We start from the raw sequence: 19,132 nt of genomic DNA, 5'->3' as shown, positions 1-19,132 counted from the left end.
GGGGGTTAAAAATGGCCGCCCAGGGGAAGGCGACCAATCAGAGGGCAGCTGCCCCGATCGGTTTATTTAATTGGCCATTTGGACATCGGTGATGAAGGTCTGCCCCTTCGGGTCGGTGGTCTCGACCTGCGGAGCGGCGTTTGCTGCTGTTTTATGGATTTCAAGGCTCGAGACTTCATGAAGGCCCCTTATGTGTCGAGTTTTTTTTCTGTTGTCATCGTCACCGCTTGCCCCACACAGCTGGCCAGCCATTTAATGACCCCACTGAGCCTGGGTGGGCCTCGCCGTGACAATCCACAGTGTGGCCGACCTTAACCGACGTGTTCTTCTTCCACCATTTCTTGCAGGGAGAGGGATGGCAATACCACAGGCCGCTCTGGAAGGAGCTGTGATGAGCCCACCGGTGTGCTGCCGCCATCACTGTGACAGGTCTCCGTGGAGGAGACAGAGAGGGAACACTATGGACCCCTAAACAAGAGCCATCTGTCCACCCACCCTGCGGGCGGCGGGCTCGGGTAGAGACGTACACAGAATTGTCGATTTTTCACTTTGCCAAGGCCTTTTTTTGCACTTGTACCAAGTTGTACGGCACAAACATCTTCTTCTTCTTCCTCCTCCATGTCTTCATGATACCACCGTAATGCGACCTGCCAAACTGAGACTCCACGCATGAATCTGCCATTCACTCATCCCACGGGCACCAAGATGGCATCAGCACAGGGAGCGGCGGGCGTCGACATTCCAAAGAGTCTTTCCTTTCCTCGCCCGTCTGTGACGTTTCTCTCCTCGAGCCGTTTGCAATTAGAAATATTTATTTTTATTTTGCTTTGCACATTGATTAAAAGATGGACACTTTACTGGGGTCTCGGTGTGCTGCGTTAGGAGACCGCGAGCTCGGTGCCCTCACTTGCGATACTCGATATGCTGCCCCTTCTATGTTGGACCATCATTCAGAAAAAACAGAAATGCAGACAGCGTGGCAGTACTCCGTCTCACAAACTCCCTTTAGTGTTAAACCCACCACAGTCACGGACCTCTGAGTGCCCACCTGAGGGTGGCTCGGCCTCTGACTTGTTTTCAATTCTCTTTTGTCTGAGCCGGCTGGGCGTCCACTAGAGACCCCTGAGGTTTAGCCTCATAAATGACCTGAGAATGGGCGAGGTGCCAGGCGCAGACCACCAGGTGGGCATGTGACTCACGCCACCCGAGACGGACAGAAGTGAGGAAGACGTCTGAAACTTTACGAGGCCTTCAGTTTGGAGAAGCAGCTTTGACCAATCAGTTATATACCGCCTGACCTACACGTCTACTGTCCGTGTGTGTGTGTGTGTGTGTGTGTGTGTACACAGAGGGGGCCTGAGCCATGTGGCAAGGACATTAATTAGCATAAAGAGAGAAATTAACATACAACACTTGCAGGCTCCGCCCACTTAACCCCTAGGGTGCCAGGCAGCAGTAAACCAAAGCAAACACTCACAGTTGTCGGCCCGATGCTTGCTGGGAATGGCGTCAAGGCTCCTGGACTCCTCCAGTCACTTTTGTACATTTCACCGAATGGGACCCCCTTCAAGATGGCTGCAAATGACTGAAGCCCACTAAAGGAATCCTCCACCTAAAGAGGACCCCGTTTCTCGTTTTACTCGCTCTGCGTTGTTTGGAGCGAAGGTAAAAAGAAAAAAAAAAAAAAATTAATCTCATGTTTTCAACGAGACTGAAAATCACAATATGAGTGCCACCGTTATGGGGACCACAAATCAGTCACGTCACATAATGTCAGGTGTGCTCATACAGTCCCATAGTGGCACTTTGAGTGTGACAGTGAGGAGCACACAGCCCCGCGTCACCATTCACCACTCAGGAGGTCCAGCTTACTCACTGGTGCCCCTCGTCATTAAGCCACATCGCCACTCTGAGCCTCCCATCGTCTGCTTGTTGAAGCCCCTCCGGTCTGATGCCTACTTTTCCTCCAATGAGATTCGCCGCTCGCTTATCTGTAACTTTTAATACCTAATTGGCTGTCACTCTGCCGTCAGTGGGCAGGACTGACCAATGAATGGGGGAGGCGGGGCTTCAATTCACAGGCCACCTGAACTCACCCACCGCCGCGCAGCTTGTGTGTGTGTGTCAGGGATGCTGCGAGGACACGACTGGCCAGCGGTGCTTTGATCAGGTGACACGAGTAGCTGACACTCGCCCACCCGCCGCTGTTTCCCATTCAGAGCCCCCACACTTTATTCTCGCAGGGAAGTTAAAGCGGTCACTTTGAGGAGGAGGAGGAGGGTTACGCCAAGGCTGCAGACCTTTGTGAAGACTTTCAGTCAGATGGGCCCACAAATAAGACGACATGGAGAACAACAAGACTTTAACACAAACTTGAAGTTTTATTTCTGTCTACATTTTAACAAGTCTAAACCAAATCTTTAAGCAACAATGTAAAAAATGTACTCCTGGGTCGAGGAAAAAGAAAACGACACACAACAAAAATGAACTCCCCAGGCATACATGAGAAGAGGAAGAGGAGGAGGAGGAGGCAGGATGAAGTCGGCAGGTGGTCTTCATCAAAGCATAAAAAAAGAAAAAGAAAAAAAGGCAGATGGGGTGAGGAAGAAACAATGAAAAGAAAATCAAAAGAGAATTTTACAAAATAAAGAAAACAATTCGTCAAGCAGAAGCTGGCAAAACCAAACCAAAAAAAAAAACCAAAAGCCCTCCTGACATTTTCTATTTATATTGGTAAGGCTTTCCTTTACTTAACTGGCCCTCTGACAGTTTATTTACAAAAGGCCCGTCGTTTTTATATTCGGGAATAAAGTTATGTTTACAAAGAAATTACATCTTTACACCATTTCTGGCCCTTTACAAGTTTGATTTGCTTCGTCGCTTTTTCATTTTCTCGTCTGCTTCGCAGTTTGTCACGTCTGCCGTTAAAAAACAAGCGAGCTGACAAACTGGAAACGGCTCAAAGGGGGGACCTCCGCTCCGCTCGCCGTATCTAACAAAGGGAAAGAGTCGAGGGGTACGCAGTAAACGCTCTGAGCCCCCGTGGTACGCCCGCCCGCCCGCCTGTGCAGCCTCCCGCTTGTAGACTTGTTACCTTTGGCCCGCTGCGAGGAGTCGACGTCACTAAATTGACAGCCCCTGCGCCGCGGCGGGTGCTCGTTTCTAATTATTGCCATCGTATTATTAGAGTCAATTAGGGGGGCAGCAGAACCTGCAAATTCAAATCAGTTGCTGGGGGTCCTTTTTTTTTTGCATATTTAAAATAACTAGAACAAAACAGAATATATTATATAACCCCATCTGAAGATTGTTATTTTAATATATATATATATCACATTATTTACAGATTTGGACAATTTAAGACTGTCAAATGTCAGAAACATCTGTTCACATCTCGTTCCTCCATCTAGTGCCGTCTGTACACGCGTCAGGAACTCCTACTTGTACACAATTGTCTCTCGATTCGGGTTTGGATTTTTTAATAAAGGTAACAAGTTACATGTGCCGAGGACCAAATAAGAGGGGCTCTTTGGTGCAATCGATCCGATTTCCTCGTTAGGACTTTTCTAGGTTTAACGTTTACCACACAACATGTGCCGCCATAAACACACAGCAGCTCTCTGCCTTGCTAGCACATTCAAGTATAAAAAAAGGAGACGGACTCCAGACAGACCGTGGACCACTGAGAGTGCGGGTGTCCACCGCTCTGTGAAATGGGAATGCAGCTCAAGGCAAAGGTTGTCGGGATTCCAGGTGACTCGGCTCTTTTTAAACAGTTTTCTTGTTTAATTTCTTGCCTTTCTTGAGATTTAATTTATTCTTAATAAAGCCACGCTTCCTTTTGGAAACCTAGGGAGGAAAAACAGAGAAGTCACATGTCAGTACACGGCAATCCAATCACAGACAAGTCACATGTCAGTACACAGCAATCCAATCACCACGCACCGATCACACGGCAAGCCGTCAGAACATCTCATCACTTTACTTTGATATCTGCTTTGAAAACATTGATAAAGAGTTTTAAATTTGATATCCGCACTTTTAAAATTTAAAATGATAGCTTAAATGCTTATATAGATAGATATGTCATTTCCTGCTCCACTGACAGACTGAGGAGATCGTTCCTCCCCCACACTTTGTGACTCTTCAATTCCTCCCGGTGGGGGGTAAACGTTAACATTATATACAGATATTGTCTGTCTGTATACCTGCATTGTTATCACTCTTTAATATTGTTCTTTATCAGTATGCTGCTGCTGGAGTATGTGAATTTCCCCTACACACACACACACACTGTAAACTCTCACATCATTGTGTCATTTTGATATCATGTTTATGAAATTTGATATCATGGTTTTAAAATCGGATATTAAGTTTGAGGATGTTGATATCAAATTTCAAAAATTATCCAATTTTATAAGCATGACATCAAATTTCCTAAAAAGAAAATTGGATTATACGTTAAAAAGGCCTCACATAATATATTAATTAGCATTTAAGCCGTCATTTTTGATATTAAGTTTCATAACCACAATATCTCATTTTAAAAACTCAGAACTAACAATATCAGTTTTGTAACTGTGGATATCAAAGAAAATGGATCAAATGTTAAAACGGCCTGCCATATGATTACGCTGACCAGCCTGGACTTTAAGACCACCAGAATGCCGTCAGTTCCTTTCTTACGGACCGACGCCAGGCAGGCTTCAGCGGACACAAAACTTTTCACGCTTGTTTTCACCTTCCTGCCATTGTGTTCCGTCTTTCTGATTGTGTTCTTACGGTTGAAGTTACTGGCACCTTTGCATTTTTGGTCCAGCATCTTCAGAGAGAACTGAAAACACACCAACGTCTGTCTGTCTAATCCTCCGACTACTTTAACAGGAGGTCCACAGGTTTACAACTAAAGGATGTCTGCTCAACTCACAGCGTGCACAAAGTGACCATCTGACCTGTGGAGTATCAAAGGCGTCCTTTTCCCTAAACACCATCATGGCAGCCTCAAAACGTTTCTCGTCCCCATCTGCTGGATATCATGGCCAAATTGCCAGTGGCCCGTTGGAGTGCCACTTTCTGAAAGACTGACTGATCCATACAGAGCAGTTTCTGACCTGTTAAAATGAAAGCCATCCCCACCAAACTCACACACTTAGCTTAAGAGGCGTCAGCAAGTCCCGCCATCAAACCCACCTTTTTAGATAAATGCTTCTGTTTTGAAGCGGTGTTGGTGAGCCGAGGCTTATGGTCCAAAGCTTCCCGGTTCTCTGGTTTTTTGACTTTATAAATCCTCACTAGCCAGTGCTCAGAGGTGAAGGCTTCTTCTAAATGTTTGAACTTGATGTCTTTGTTGCCAATTTCAGCGTTCCTCGTGCGATCAAACCCAGGGGGCGTCCTGAAGTCAAGCTAAAAAGAAAAAACATACATTATAAGCCAGCAGGAGAAACGAAACTCAAGACCGGACAGAGAAGTCAGACGTTCAGACAGTACACTTGACTGATGTCCTCAGCCAGGCCAGTGGCAACTTTAAGTGAAACTAAAGCTAACATTTTTTACTACTGAAGTCAAACCTGAATACTTAAATCGTCATTTATTATAAAATATAAAGAACCAAATAGAACAGAAGAACAAAACATTTAGACTAAACCCGCCTAACAAGTCACACGAGGAGTCAAAATGGCTGCTGTCTATGTGGTGCACAAATCTGTCCAAACCCCAACCTTCCTGGACATCAGAAACTTCAAGCAACCTGAAGACCAAGGACCACCCCAGAGTATCCGGCGATGCAGTGTGTGCCACCCCAGTTTATTTTTTGAGCGGGTATCACCTTTCCATGTGGATGGGTGGTCTTGTTTTAAATAAACCCCCAATACTCGTGCCGCTTTGCCTTTGGTTTACCGACATTGAGACCCCAAGCAGGGAGCGGTCATCCGTTTTCTTTGGTATGGCTCTCTAAAGCCCCATCACACTACACGATTTTCGGTTGTAGACTTCAGTTACACAATCTTAGTGAGTCAGGGGCAGTTGTGCTGCACTCCTGTGCCCACCAGTGTCGCAAGGGCGGTATGTGTGCCGACAACCAGCCAATAAAGGAGGAAAGAAAGAAAAAGGGGGGGGGAGAGAGACCACAAAATCCAAACAGAGGCTTCTCTGCCAAGTGAGAGGAACAAATACAAATAGGCGGCCCAGGACTGCGGCTGAGCTCCCCATTCCTGGAAGGCACTCATACAGGCACCAGCGTGGACAGGCAGCACATCACATGGCTGTCACAGTGGGGCAAACGTCTGATTGGTTAACAGGGTTACCACTGTCATGTGGACAGAGGCCAGTGACGTTCTTACTTGTAGACAGTAATCAACATGCAGCACGTCACCACTCTCCAGTGCCATGAATGTCACGAGGCAGTCATGTAACTTGTGGAATCTGACATCCTCAACGTGATGAGATCCTGCAAATGCAGCAGTCAGGCCCAACAAGAAGTCGTGTGATGTGCCACTGGTCTCAAGTGTATCACAGCCCACTTGGAGGAGACGGAGAGGCAGACCCCGGACATCGTCGAGGACTTATTTATATCTCTCAGCTGAAGAAGACATTACTGGGAATGGGGAGGCCTGCATAGCCCAGCATAGCTCAGTGTCATGCTACTGTACTGTGGGCATCACAGAAATGGTGCAGAGAAAACCTTCACAAACTAATTCTTTGCCTACTCGAGTTGTGGCTCAGTCTTCCATAAAGCAGCCCCCCTCAACCACGGATTGGTCACAAGTTGCTGTCAATCGCTCACAGGCACACCAGAATGCCTCAGGAATTCATCTACTGAGTTGCTGTGACATCCCTCTACAGTCCACCACGATATTTTCTTCCATTTCAAACTGTGCTTGTTTCACTAGGGGGAAAGAAAAGACCGTCTTGCTCTTCCTCGGTGAACTACAATGGTAAGACTGGGTCTTGAGATCATACAAGTTGTAAAGCCTCTGGCATAAAGGCAGCGCCTTCTGGTGTCACATGCACAGTGTGAGGCCTGTGTGTCCATTACACACGTCTGCACGAGGAGGCGACTTCACAGGCCCACAAATGAATAGATGGCAGCTGCAGCCGACCGATGGCGAGGAAAAGAAGAGCGGAGCTGTGACATTTAAACCACTCATCTCCTAACTCGACCACCTTTAACTCTGTACAAACACAGCACGGATTTACTAAGCCAATGCCATGCCTGTAATGAGCCATTTGTCAAGGAGAGGTTCGCCATTTCCTTCATTGTGTGAAGTTCTCAGACGTTTAGCAGAAAGTCGGACGGTATGGAGTGTGTTGATCCAACCCAACACTGAACATCAGCAGCTACAAGCCCCATCAGCTTGCCCAGGAAAGCACAACGTGCTGGTAAACCGACAAGGAAACCCACTTGAGTGGGCCGTAGACCTCCAAGTGGCTTCAGCAGGACAAATGACTGGAAGTATAAAATCAAAGCTCTAATGGAGTAGCGGACAAAACAGCAGTGAATGTCCTTAAGTGGCACAACACATGGAAATCCTGAGAAAAGACTAAAACACAAAGCGAGTTTGTAGAAAAAAATAACTGGAAAACGTGCCCTTCCAGCAATAACACATGGCACCAAGGTCACTAGTAAAACAACGACAGGAACTTCTACGACTTCTAAAACATCCAATGACTGCACATGGCAGTCTGTCAGAAAGAAGCAAGTGCCCCTCACTCTCGGCTCATGAGCTGCCCCTCAAACTGAACTGTCCTACATAAACCAACAAAGCATACCCGCTACGGTGCCATGTTATGAAATAAAATCTTGAATGGGCACATCTTCATTTTAAATGGTAACTGAAAAAAGTGATAAATACACGCCCAAACACACACAACCTTAATTAATAACAGAGCCGTGAGAGTCCTTGCCCTCTTTTGGATTTCCTGTATTTCCGTGTATTTGTCGCAATGAATGGCTTCACATATTTAGACAAAATGTCATATTAGATGAAGGGAACCAAAGGAAACACAGAACACGAATTCTAAATTGATACTTGGCAGAGTCAAGTCATCCAGTACTGTCTGTGTGAAAAGGTAATCGCCCCTTTAGGATATCCTCTAGTTTGGATAGTTGGCACAGTAAGACTTCTAAATTGACATATATTAAAGAAAGCTATCCAACGCCCGTACTGTGTGTGAAAAGGTAAGTGCCCCCTTTGTCTGTCACTTACAGATAGCTGCCCCAAGTTCACTAATCATTAGTCCCAGCTGACTGAACACAACCCGTCCTGCTCAATCTGCTGTAAAGTTTTCCCACAAACAACCCCTCACCTTGAGAGTGAAGGTTTCTAGAACAATGATGACGACCCAGAATTCCAGAAGAGATTGGGTTGTGGGGTCACCTATCATTCAGGAAAGGCACAGAAAGCCATGCAGTACACAAACAGTGGCAAACCATTGCCAGGACAGGCTGGCCTGCCAAAATGACCAATGAGGCACATACTGAGGACTCATTAAAGCCCCCATACAATAAAAGGTCAATTGTGTTTGTTCAATGCTGATACGTGTTGTGTGAGTGTCTGCCCTTTTTTCTCGTATATTTAACTCTAGAAGAGTCTCCCTCCATCTGCAAACTGCAAGGACGTCACCCATTACAATGCTTGACCTCCTTTGGAGCCGGTGGTGGTAGATGAGGGGGTTTCTGTCCTTGGGTTCCGCGTTGCACACATTAAAAGGAAGGGCCGCACGTTTCAAAAAGAGAAAAGGAGGCAGGAGAGTCCGGGATTTAACTGATCATTTCACTGACAGCAACAGCAGACCACCACTCTTCATCCAGTTACAGACGGCAGGGAGCCGATTAGCTGATGGCTGTCAGACTTGTAGGCTGCTGGACACCCAGCAAGACTGTTTTGGGTCACATTTCCAGAAAGCCCCATTTCAGTTGTGTTTCTACTGTGACGTCACCATTTGGATTTTGACAGCTTCCATCCCTAAAGTCACTGCGTTTTCATATTGGACTTTGTGTGTATGTATGTTGTGATGTGGGGGGGGTCGCAGACTTGCACAAGAGAAAAGGGGCGAGTCCAGGCTCCAAGAAAAAAAAAATCAGCCTTATTGTTGTCAGGTCAGGAACGTCCTTAACGCATTTACTAAAACACACGCAGCACGGAGTCAGGGATGATGACGCAGTCCTGCCTTCCTGCACAAGCGAGGACACAAAGTGCACACAGCGCCAGATCAGTGGCCCATTTTAAAGGGACCAGCGGGCCTAGGACACGTCACACGGGGAGCTGGCAGCCGACAAGCAGACCCTGCCAGCATTAACCGAGTGTAGCTGGGGTCTCAAAGAGCTCACATTATGGACGCTCATTCATTAAGAGTTAAGAGAAGGGAGGTTGGGGTTCATTTTATGTTGTACTTTTCCATCACAGTAAATATCTGCATTTACATTGGGCTCAGGGAATTCAGATATACGTAACATTTCATCTTTTTGAATATATTCACTTTACATTTACTTACCCTTCGACTTATTTATCTGATTTTGTCTGTCAGCTGGGGAGAGTGACAAACTGAAAGGTAAGTACGGTTTACTTCACAACTGGAGTGCGTAACTTGCTGCCATCCATGCCCAAGCGAGGCTGTTACAACAGGGGATGCCAGAACATCATCCAGAGACCTGCAGGCCTCTCCAGCCTCAGCTAAGGTCCGAGTTCAAGACTCCCCCCCCAAAAAAAAAGAGACTGAAGAAAAACGGGATTCATGGGAGAAACCGCTGGTGTCCAAGGGGAACAGAAGGACAAAGAAACACCTGGATGTTCCCCAAGCCTTTATGAATAATGACACATCGGTCATAAGTAGAGAGTACAGGGCCCACTGCGCCCAGCGTTTTGATGGTACAAACGTCAGATTTACAATAAAACATGTCGGTGGATAATAGTGTGGAGACGATGGCGGGTGGGGGCTATTGCGGGGGGAATGCTTTGAAAGTCTTGCCATTATTGGAGTAACAATAAGTTGTGCACTTTATCAGGAGATTGCCAGACATCTGACTGTCACATGAAGCGTCACTCGGTCACACAGCAGGACAAGGACAGAAAACACAAAAGCGAGTCGATAACTGAATCGTCGAGAGGTCGGAATGGCCTTGAAACAAGCAGTGCGTCCGAAGTAAAGCAGGTCTGCAAGGTGGAGCGGGTGAACCCGAGTTAACAGTGCGGTGACCTGTCCAAGTGGTCAAGCAATGGGAGGAATTACAGGGTGACTTTCACCTTGAAAGTACTAATTTAAAAACTCTACTGTGCCTTCATTCAGGTTCCCGTTCTCCAATACTGCATTTTGACTAAAGGTCTGAAGCCATCCACTGTGTCAAATATGCAAAAAGAGAGAGGATGCTGATGGATGAGGAAGACATTTAATCACAGCCCTGTAAATGAAGAGGGCCCAGCTAAACTAAACATTAGGACTTGCACAGTAGCGACGTCTCACCTGCATTTCACCAAATCTGTAGTAGGACATCTTGTACATAAGGCAGTTTAACAATGTTGGCGAGCCAGCCTTGTCGACACGAAACTCTCCCTGGGGTGTAAAATAGTCGCTCTCCTGACGTAACAAAAAAAAAAAAAAAAAAAAAAAAAAAAGCACAGAGTTAAAAAGTTTGGTTACAAACAAACAAAATGACAGGAGCTTCCTGCCAGCCGGTGGTCTTCTCAATACCACTACGTGATTCTGTTTCAAACTCCTAATTCTCAGCCCACGCCACTCACTCGGATATCTTTGGGGTGTTCGCCTTCAGCTATCCTGACCATCCACAAAAACTTGTTGATGTCGTCTCCCGAGTAGCCGATGACACCTCCGAAGATGATGAGCACGTAATCGACATCCAAGCTGCGCATAATCTGATAAGCAGCCGTTTCATTAGAGGACATGGCTTTTCCAACCTGCAAATGGAGGATAAAGGAAAAAAGATTCAGATACATCTTAGCAGCTGGGTGGCAAATCAGCAAAAGAATCTCACGTCATGTGATGACCTGCACTGTTAGTGTCAACGGTTCAGTACAAGGACGTCTCGTAACGGGACAGAGGACCAGCAGTACAGCAAACTGAGGCAGACAACAGACGTGCAACTCACAACAAACACTTTATTGTGCAATCGAGAATCCCTTAAGGTCAGTGCCACAGACACATTGGTCAATTCTGTGTTCAATTAATTGAAAAATAAAACAAAATTTGTTCACTAAATCGGACAATTATTACACAAAGACATCGAAATCAAGAACGTCTCTCTCGTTCTCACCCTTGAGCCCAATTCTGATGGGACATGTCTGTAAAGTTGAAGTGGGGCTACATGAGTGTAGATATTTGATGTGTGTCTGGTGCTGAGTCACAGCACTTTTTTGCATTGTCCCCTTTAAATCAGTTGTGTGTCTATGTAAATGTTGTCCCCGGGAAACAAACGGGGAAGGATGATGCAGGGAGGCAGCAACTCCAATACTGGTATCTCCTGTTGACACACCAATTTCATCTGGGATATTTTTACTTAAACCACAGGAGGGAAGAACCAAGGGAGAGATCGAAAGGAGCCACTTCGTATTCAATTCATAAAATCATCGTTTACTTTTCATTGTGCAACCTCACCGTCTGCTTTATTCATTGACCGGATCATCAGTACATCAGCCAGTTCGGAGAACCCCTGGGGTTTGGATTTATTTCAACCAAAGCCGAGGACTCGCACGGTGAGATTGTTGAGTTGTTTTGAGAAGGAGCAAACATATCACAGTGAACAGCATTTAATTTAATTCAGGACATTCATTACTTTGGACTTGGACTTTGGATTTGAGTCTATTGGACTCAATCCATTCATTGCAGTTTGTTTTTGTTCTGTGTTTATTCATTTATGGCAGGGGTCCCCAACCACCGGTCCGCGACCCACTACCGGGCCGCAGCCGTCTGACAGCCGGGCCGCGAGAGAACTGCCGGCAACGGAGACTCACTCAGACTTTTCAGAACGCTTGGCGGACGGGGCTTTGCAGCGGCGCAGAGAGAGGAGAGAGTATTACAATAAAGTATTGTTACGGTCCTGATAGTTTCCCCATATGACACGAGTCTATAGAAATCACGTTACTACGAAGTACATTCAGCAAATGCTTTCATTACAACGAAGTGACCTTGAAATGCCTGAATGAATCATCCACAGAGCAGTTAGATCTGTGGTCGCAGCTCAGTTGTTCACATTTGCACAACGATCCCCAAACAGAAACATTGTAAAAAAAAAAAAAAAATTCTTTCTTCGAACTTTCCTCGTACTGTTTTTTTTTTTGCCGTTTTTGTTGTCTGTGGTTTTCATTGATTCCTTTTGTTTATTGCTTGTCAACATCTGAAAAACATCCATTGGAATTTAACTCATTGTCACCCTCCTATAGAAATGGCAGACACGAAAAAAACGATAGCAGTGTTAATGTTTGTGATGTGCAGTCTGTTGGATTGGCAAATGCAAAGCATACGTCTTTGTTATATGCAAAAAAAAGAAGAAAAATCTCAGATTGCAAACGTATGCGAACTGCTTAATAATAATAGATATGTTATGTTAAATTGTGTATAAAACTGCACCCCACCCAACCCAAGGGACCGGTCCGTGGAAAAATTTGCATCTAATAAAGTGGTCCTTGCTATCAAAAAGGTTGGGGACCACTGATTTATGGTATAATGACAAGGTGGGGGGTTGGGGGGGGCAGGGGCTTTCTATTGTTTTGATTGCTTGTTGTAAATAATATATAGTATAGATGCATATAGATATAGAAATAAAGATAGATAGATGCCAGTCTGGGTGAGGGGTCGGCTGTTACAAAGTCACCGTTGGCACACAATGTTGGTACTTTTTGCCACGGCTTTGCACAGTTACAAGACATTCCTAGAAAACCAGTAAAGGCAGGCGAGCTTTCTACGGCTATGCAATATCATCTCCTCTAAAGAGCCGCACACGCTGTAGCTGCGTAATTATTATTCCTCTCCATAACAAGAAAACCATCATGGTGGCAGTCAACCAAGCTTAGGAAAGTCATCAACTGGAGCAGGGCTGAAACACTGTGCCTCATTCTCAGTCAGGCTGACCAGCGTTCCCAGACTCTGGAGTGAATGGTGCAGTACCAATCTGTCGTTTTGTGGTTGGATTGGTGGGCATATTTAAAGAGCTGTGAGAGAAATGTCCTTCGGAGACTGAGTGTTACTGAATACCCTGTGTGTCTGGATCTAGAAGGATCAGGTGGGCCGTTCACCTAATGACGCCACAAGCGCGACCCCTCTGGTAGAAATTCTGCATTTGGAGCTTCTTTGTCCACAAACTCATCCATCTGACTGACGCAGTATGAACCAGTGGCTCCACGTTGGTCACATAGAGCACGGACACATTCTTCGACTGCCTCCATTTTGTTTTTTGGTGAAAACCTTTAAAATCCCAGGGGACAGGACTGAATTTTACCGACATGTTGATTCACACTGGGGTGATTTTCTTTTTTTTTTATTGAGATGTGAATGCACAGTTCATAAAGTTACCAACATGAGCAACTCCGACAGAACTAAAATGGTCCTCTGGTATAACCAGTTCTGTCGATACAGGGCTTCACACTCGCAGAGCTTCTTAAACTAACTGTCACCAAACTTTAGCCCCATTAAGCTCTCTGTGCCCTGCACTCTGGTCAAGTTTTCACTTTTCTCATATCTTCAAAGATGAGACCAAACTGACCACCAAATCCTTCAAACTGAACACCAAACGTTCCCTCGTCACTCTCACTCCACAGTTTACCATCAGGATTTAGCAACCCCTGCTGACTGGCATCTCTTTTACGTACTGAGCCCACCTCTGGCCAAATCCACAAACTTGCCTATGTGGCAGTGCTTCATCCTGGCAGGCACACAGCTCCCCTTATGTCCCAAATAAACACATCAGCTCTGCAAAGACCAGACTGCTGGGATGTTGCAGTGTCATTAAATATTCGGTGTGGCATCGGTCTAGAGATCATTGTGACTTTAACAAGAATTGTTTACCTTACTCCTGGCGGAAACAACAAATTCACTTAAACATGAGCTGAACCTGGCAGACTTGCCCAGGGCTGAAGGAGGACATTACACGAGTTTGCACATTTTTCCTTCAGTGTTAACCACAAAAAGTAATGTCCCCCCGTGCCCTCAATCCATACCATCAGCACAGCAAAAGCAGCAGCAAACTGTAAAGGCTATCTGGGGCAGGAGTGACACTGAATGCCCTTCCGTGATCAACTTGTACGTGTAAGTGAAGCAACTGTCACCAAGACGGCTAGGAATGACGAAGAGTGACAAATTCATTTTCACTTACCAATGCTATATGACTGTTGTTCCACGTGTTGTTATCCACGAGCGTTGTTCGATTGGCCATCCCCGCTATCTGATAGCCATAGTCCCACCATGACATGACCCTGGCGTGTTCATCTGTATTTTGTCGTAGCCAATAATAGGCCTCACGAAAATCATCCAGGATATTCCGAGACCTGGCAAAGGATAACATTTGCATTATTCATCACATGGTTATCCAAGCAGATTTGAAATCTGGGATTAGTGTTCACTAATATGCTGGAATTCTATGAGGAAGCAACAAAAGGAAACTACCAGGGGGTTGCAGATGAGATGGTTGATTGGGATTAGGGAAAGGCCTTGGAAAAAGGGTTAGTAAGAAAAGGAAAAGAAGGGGCAGTGTGTGAAGCTGGGAGCAAAAACAAAGGGTTACAAATAGTACAACTTTACAAGTATACACACGTACTGCACATATATAAATAAATAAATAAATAAATAAATAAATAAATACACTCTCATATAAATACCCTGCTGAGAAAATTAAGAGAACACTTAAATCACACATCAGAACTCAAACAAAATATTCAGTTGTTATGCTGTGTAATTCATTAAGAACAAAATGACGTGCCCACGGTCAATGGACACCAAAATCACCAACCCAATGAGGGCCAATTGAACATCACACCGAAAATCAAGACACAAAAAACTCCTAATGCGACTCCATAGTGTGTGTGGTCCCCATGTGCCTGTATGGACTCCTGATGAGACAGTGGATGGCGTCCTGGGGAATCTCCTCCCAGACCTGGACCAGGGCATCAGTGAGCTCCTGGCACGTCTGTGGCACTACTTAGCAGTGTCAGATGCACCACTACACAACATCTCGAGGTTCTCCATTGGATTCAGATCTGGGGAACCTGCATGCCAGTCAATGGCATCAATGCCTTTGTCATCCAGGAACTGCCTATACACTCTAGCTACACGAGGCTGGGCATAACAGGGCCCACTGTGCCTGGCGTTGTGACGGTACAAAAAAAAACACCGGTGTATGTGTGTGTGTGTGTATGTGTGTGGTGCACCACAACGGAGCGCTCCCAGTCTTATAATGGGGACAGTGGAGATTTTAGATGCTACTTTGGAAAGCACATTTTCGGTGGTGTGAATTGACTCGAGGGTTGCTTTTATTGGGCTTCTTTATTTTTTGTATCATTTAAACTATAAATTCCAATCAAACAAGAAATGGAATACAAGACTGCAAAGTATATGAGGGAAGACGACCCGGCAGAACTCCCACAATGCGAGATCACTGCTGGCACTGGGGCCCAGTGGTTAAGGCCTTGGATGTCAAAGCCTGTGGTTGTGGGTTCAAACGCAGCCGTGGCCCCCGAGTTAAGTCACTTCACCTGCTGGGACTCCAATTGGAACAACAAAAGAAGTGGCACCAATCGTACCCTGGATAAAGGCCTCACCCAAATAAGTAAAGGTAAGCTAATAAATGCAACACTGTGAGCGATTCTAAAGAACCCTACAGCCATGAGCGCTGCCATTCATTATGACTGAAATTCTACCGGGTGGCGCATGAAAAACCGAACCATCTCTGACGTCGATGTATGTTTCTTAGCCCGAACACGAAATGAAAGATATGCAATACAAAAATCCAATTGCAATTGTTTGAAGGAGTCACGTGCAATAAAATACACGTTTTCCCTTGTCGTCATCCTTCAGTTCTTGGACACAAGTCATTCTGTACGGCTTCATTTGTAGCGAGTGCAACACACGTTGACAAGACCTGCACGAGACTTTTGCTTGTTGTGCCAATTTATGTGTCGATTTCCTAGGGCTTCTGGCCACCCGTTCCAGAATATCTGCTACGACCGCAGGTGTACAAACGGACGGGGCCCGATCTTTATGCAGTTTGCAACTGACCCAGTCTCACGCCACTTCCTCACCAACTCGTGAATGTTGCTCTTTGCTGGTAGGTTTACACCAAGGATGTCCTGTGTTTCCTTAGAAGAACCGGTAGACGCCTCCACTATTCCAATCTCCTGTTGCAGAGAATACATCTTCCAGATGTCTCACTAGCTCACAGCCTCCTTACTAATGCACAGTTGGGGCTGCTGACCCCGTCGTGACAACGAGGCTCTGTTTTCGCGATGGCACCCACATGTATAATAGCTCGAGCCTCCCGGTCGGAGATGGTTCGGTTTTTCGTGCGCCACCCTGTATAACACGTATGTAAAACTAAACGCCATGAAGCTTCTTAATCACATGGTTTGCATCCACCTGTCCAGACTGACATGATAATGGAGAACCTTAATAAACGCCAGTTAGTGCTTTGCTGCTGGCTGACACATTACACAGTTTAATGTATAAAAACATTTATTATAACAAAAAGAAAAGCAGATTGTTACCTTCAGGGTTAACGAGCAGCCAGACCCCCCATTAACCTGAATAGCCACAGTCGACGAGCCCACCAGAAAGTGCAAATCTGTCCTCACCCGTCATGATTGTAGGACGCCAAGACGACGCTGGGACTCGAGTAAGCATTGCTGGTAACCCAGGTGCAGTGAACGGCAAACATCATCAGCAGCATCAGCATCAACATGGTGACAATGCTTTTAATGTTGGGCCCCAGTCCTTCTTCCGTCTTCTCCTGCTCAGACACGTGCTTCCTTACTTTGCCAGCCTATCAAAGACGAGAGCAGCTTGTCAAGACAAACAGGACTGCGAAGATGGAAGCAGCGGTGGGCCTCTGCAGTCCACCCGTTATTTTAAAATGTTACCCAATCACAAAAAAAAATAAAAAAAGTGAACACACAAAACTTATTGCAAATTCAGAAAGAAAAGCCAACTATAATAAACAGACAGAGAATTACAACACTCAAAAATGCTCCTTGTTTATAATGACAATAATCATTCTTTTACCACAATGTAGAGAAGGCCAAGGTCACTGAAAGTGAGAAGCAAACATGCGGTGACTTTGACATACATAAGAAATAAGGAGAGGACAGCAGAAGCCGAGGTTGTCGTCATCGTCACCAGTTTCACGTCCATTTTTCTTCACTCAGGCTGATCAGCCTCTCCAATTCTCTCTTAACCTTTTCACGTCACCCCCATTACCTCGACTCAAGTGACCTGGGGTTAGTATCAGGTGACCACCGCCTCTCATGTGTCATAAAAGATCTACTCCAATACACCCTCAGCCTGAACAACTGGCTGATCAAAGGTCAAAAGCAGACAGACGGCTAACCTGCACATCTGACCTTTATGTCCCTTCATCCATCTGTCCGTCCGTCCAATTTCCAAACCCGCTTATCCTGAGCGAGTTTGTGAGGAAGCTGGAGCAGAGTCCATTTAATTCCGTTTATTCTTGTATAGCGCTCTTCAGCGAGTGTGGGCGACAAGTTCTCCGGTAGAAGTATACTTTTTTAAAACTTCCTAAATACTGAATTAGCACACAGAAAGACCGCCATTTGTTTAAACACACAGACAAGGATACCAAGTTTGAAAGTGACAAACATAAATGGAGATCTTTTGTGTGATGTCATCTGCTGCTCAGTTCTGCTCTGTACTTGTCAGATTTCTATTGTATTGCGGATGACTTGTCTTCTGTTCTGTGGATTGTGTTGTATTGACCCCCAGCCTACCTGGTAAGGGGTCTCTCTTTGAACTGCCTTTCACAGGGTTTCTCCCATTTGTTTTTGGGAGTTTTTTCGTGTCTTCTTAGACAGTTAAGGCTGGGGGGCTGTCAAAGGGCAGGGGCTATACAAAAATAAATGGTATTGTAATTGTATCTGTCCATTAAATTAAATGTTTTAATTATGGCCTATCCCAGCAAGCATCAGGAACAAGGACAGGGCGCCAGCCCATCGCCGGGTGAAAACACAGGCGCCTAACATGCACGTGTTCTGGACTGCGGGAGGAAACCGGAGCAATTATACATAAATGTGACCTTCCAAATACAAGATCTAGCAGTCCACCAAACACTAAATTAAAATCAAACTGGTCACGTGTCTGCCAGAATGATAAAGGAAGTACTAAATATCACACAACCAGTTAGCAAAGTGCAAGGCGACATGCAAAATACCCAGCATGCATCTCTCCATCATGTAGGTCCACCAGCGCACAAGAACATTAAACTCGCCCCCTCTTTACTACTTTTGGTTAATGTCCGGGTCTTTCATGCCATCTTCTCCTCTTTTTTTCCCCTCCTAAAGTCAGTAATACCAGGTGACCCCCCAAATTCGTCTTCTACTTGTCAAGCATGTGTCATTGGCCAAACACTGTAAGGCAAGGGGCTGATGGGCTTTAGGAGCTTCGAGACACAATCCAGGTGCTCTAGGGAGGCTGCAGCTTTTTAAAGCTGGTACTCCTGCCACCCGAGGTACGTGTCGCTCACAGGTCTGGACCCGGGGTGCTGCTGTATTTACAAAACGCACACAAAAGCTCCCATTCAGCCATGTCCCTGGTCCATTTCATGGGTGGAGGATTGAATAACTAAACCAGTGACATGTGCAGTTTTCATGTAAAAAAAAGACAAAGTAATGCCAAGGTAAGACATCTTGTAGTCCATTACATCTTATAATAACTAACTATGTCACAAACATTTACTTGCTTATTGTCTGTAATCAGTAATGTAGTGAAGTTACTTTTAAAAGTACTGTTCCCCCACTCTGCAGACCACACACTCCGATTGTGGCGGTGTGGAGACCACTCTCGTATTTGTGTATCTCCACAGATCCATTACTGTACATTGGTATGGTTTGGGTCAGACTGCTGCAAGAGATGTTTGACAACTAGTGACGGAGGGACAGGGCAACCACGAACAGCCAACACAACG

General features: G+C 45.6%; 2 protein-coding genes across 2 annotated transcripts in view; one reads left to right on the top strand and one right to left on the bottom strand.

The window, feature by feature from the left end:
* Positions 1–2,705, top strand: part of osbpl10b (oxysterol binding protein-like 10b) — a 96,487-nt gene extending 93,782 nt beyond the window's left edge. The window contains exon 13 of the mRNA XM_028817850.2: positions 348–2,705. Within this exon, the coding sequence (XP_028673683.1) occupies positions 348–392 (45 nt within the window). The 3' untranslated portion in view covers positions 393–2,705. The remainder of the gene's footprint in view (positions 1–347) is intronic.
* Positions 2,362–19,132, bottom strand: part of stt3b (STT3 oligosaccharyltransferase complex catalytic subunit B) — a 92,196-nt gene continuing 75,425 nt past the window's right edge. Inside the window, exons 11-16 of the mRNA XM_028817849.2 lie at positions 16,791–16,978; positions 14,321–14,492; positions 10,737–10,910; positions 10,459–10,572; positions 5,191–5,403; positions 2,362–3,849 (exon numbers count right to left, since the gene is read on the bottom strand). Of these exons, the coding sequence (XP_028673682.1) occupies positions 3,769–3,849; positions 5,191–5,403; positions 10,459–10,572; positions 10,737–10,910; positions 14,321–14,492; positions 16,791–16,978 (942 nt within the window). The 3' untranslated portion in view covers positions 2,362–3,768. The remainder of the gene's footprint in view (positions 3,850–5,190; positions 5,404–10,458; positions 10,573–10,736; positions 10,911–14,320; positions 14,493–16,790; positions 16,979–19,132) is intronic.

The sequence above is a fragment of the Erpetoichthys calabaricus genome, chromosome 13 (genome assembly GCF_900747795.2).
Source record: "Erpetoichthys calabaricus chromosome 13, fErpCal1.3, whole genome shotgun sequence".
In the NCBI taxonomy this organism is placed as follows: Eukaryota; Metazoa; Chordata; class Cladistia; order Polypteriformes; family Polypteridae; genus Erpetoichthys; species Erpetoichthys calabaricus.
Note: the sequence above shows the minus strand (reverse complement) of the source record. Positions and strands in the feature narration are given on the sequence as shown.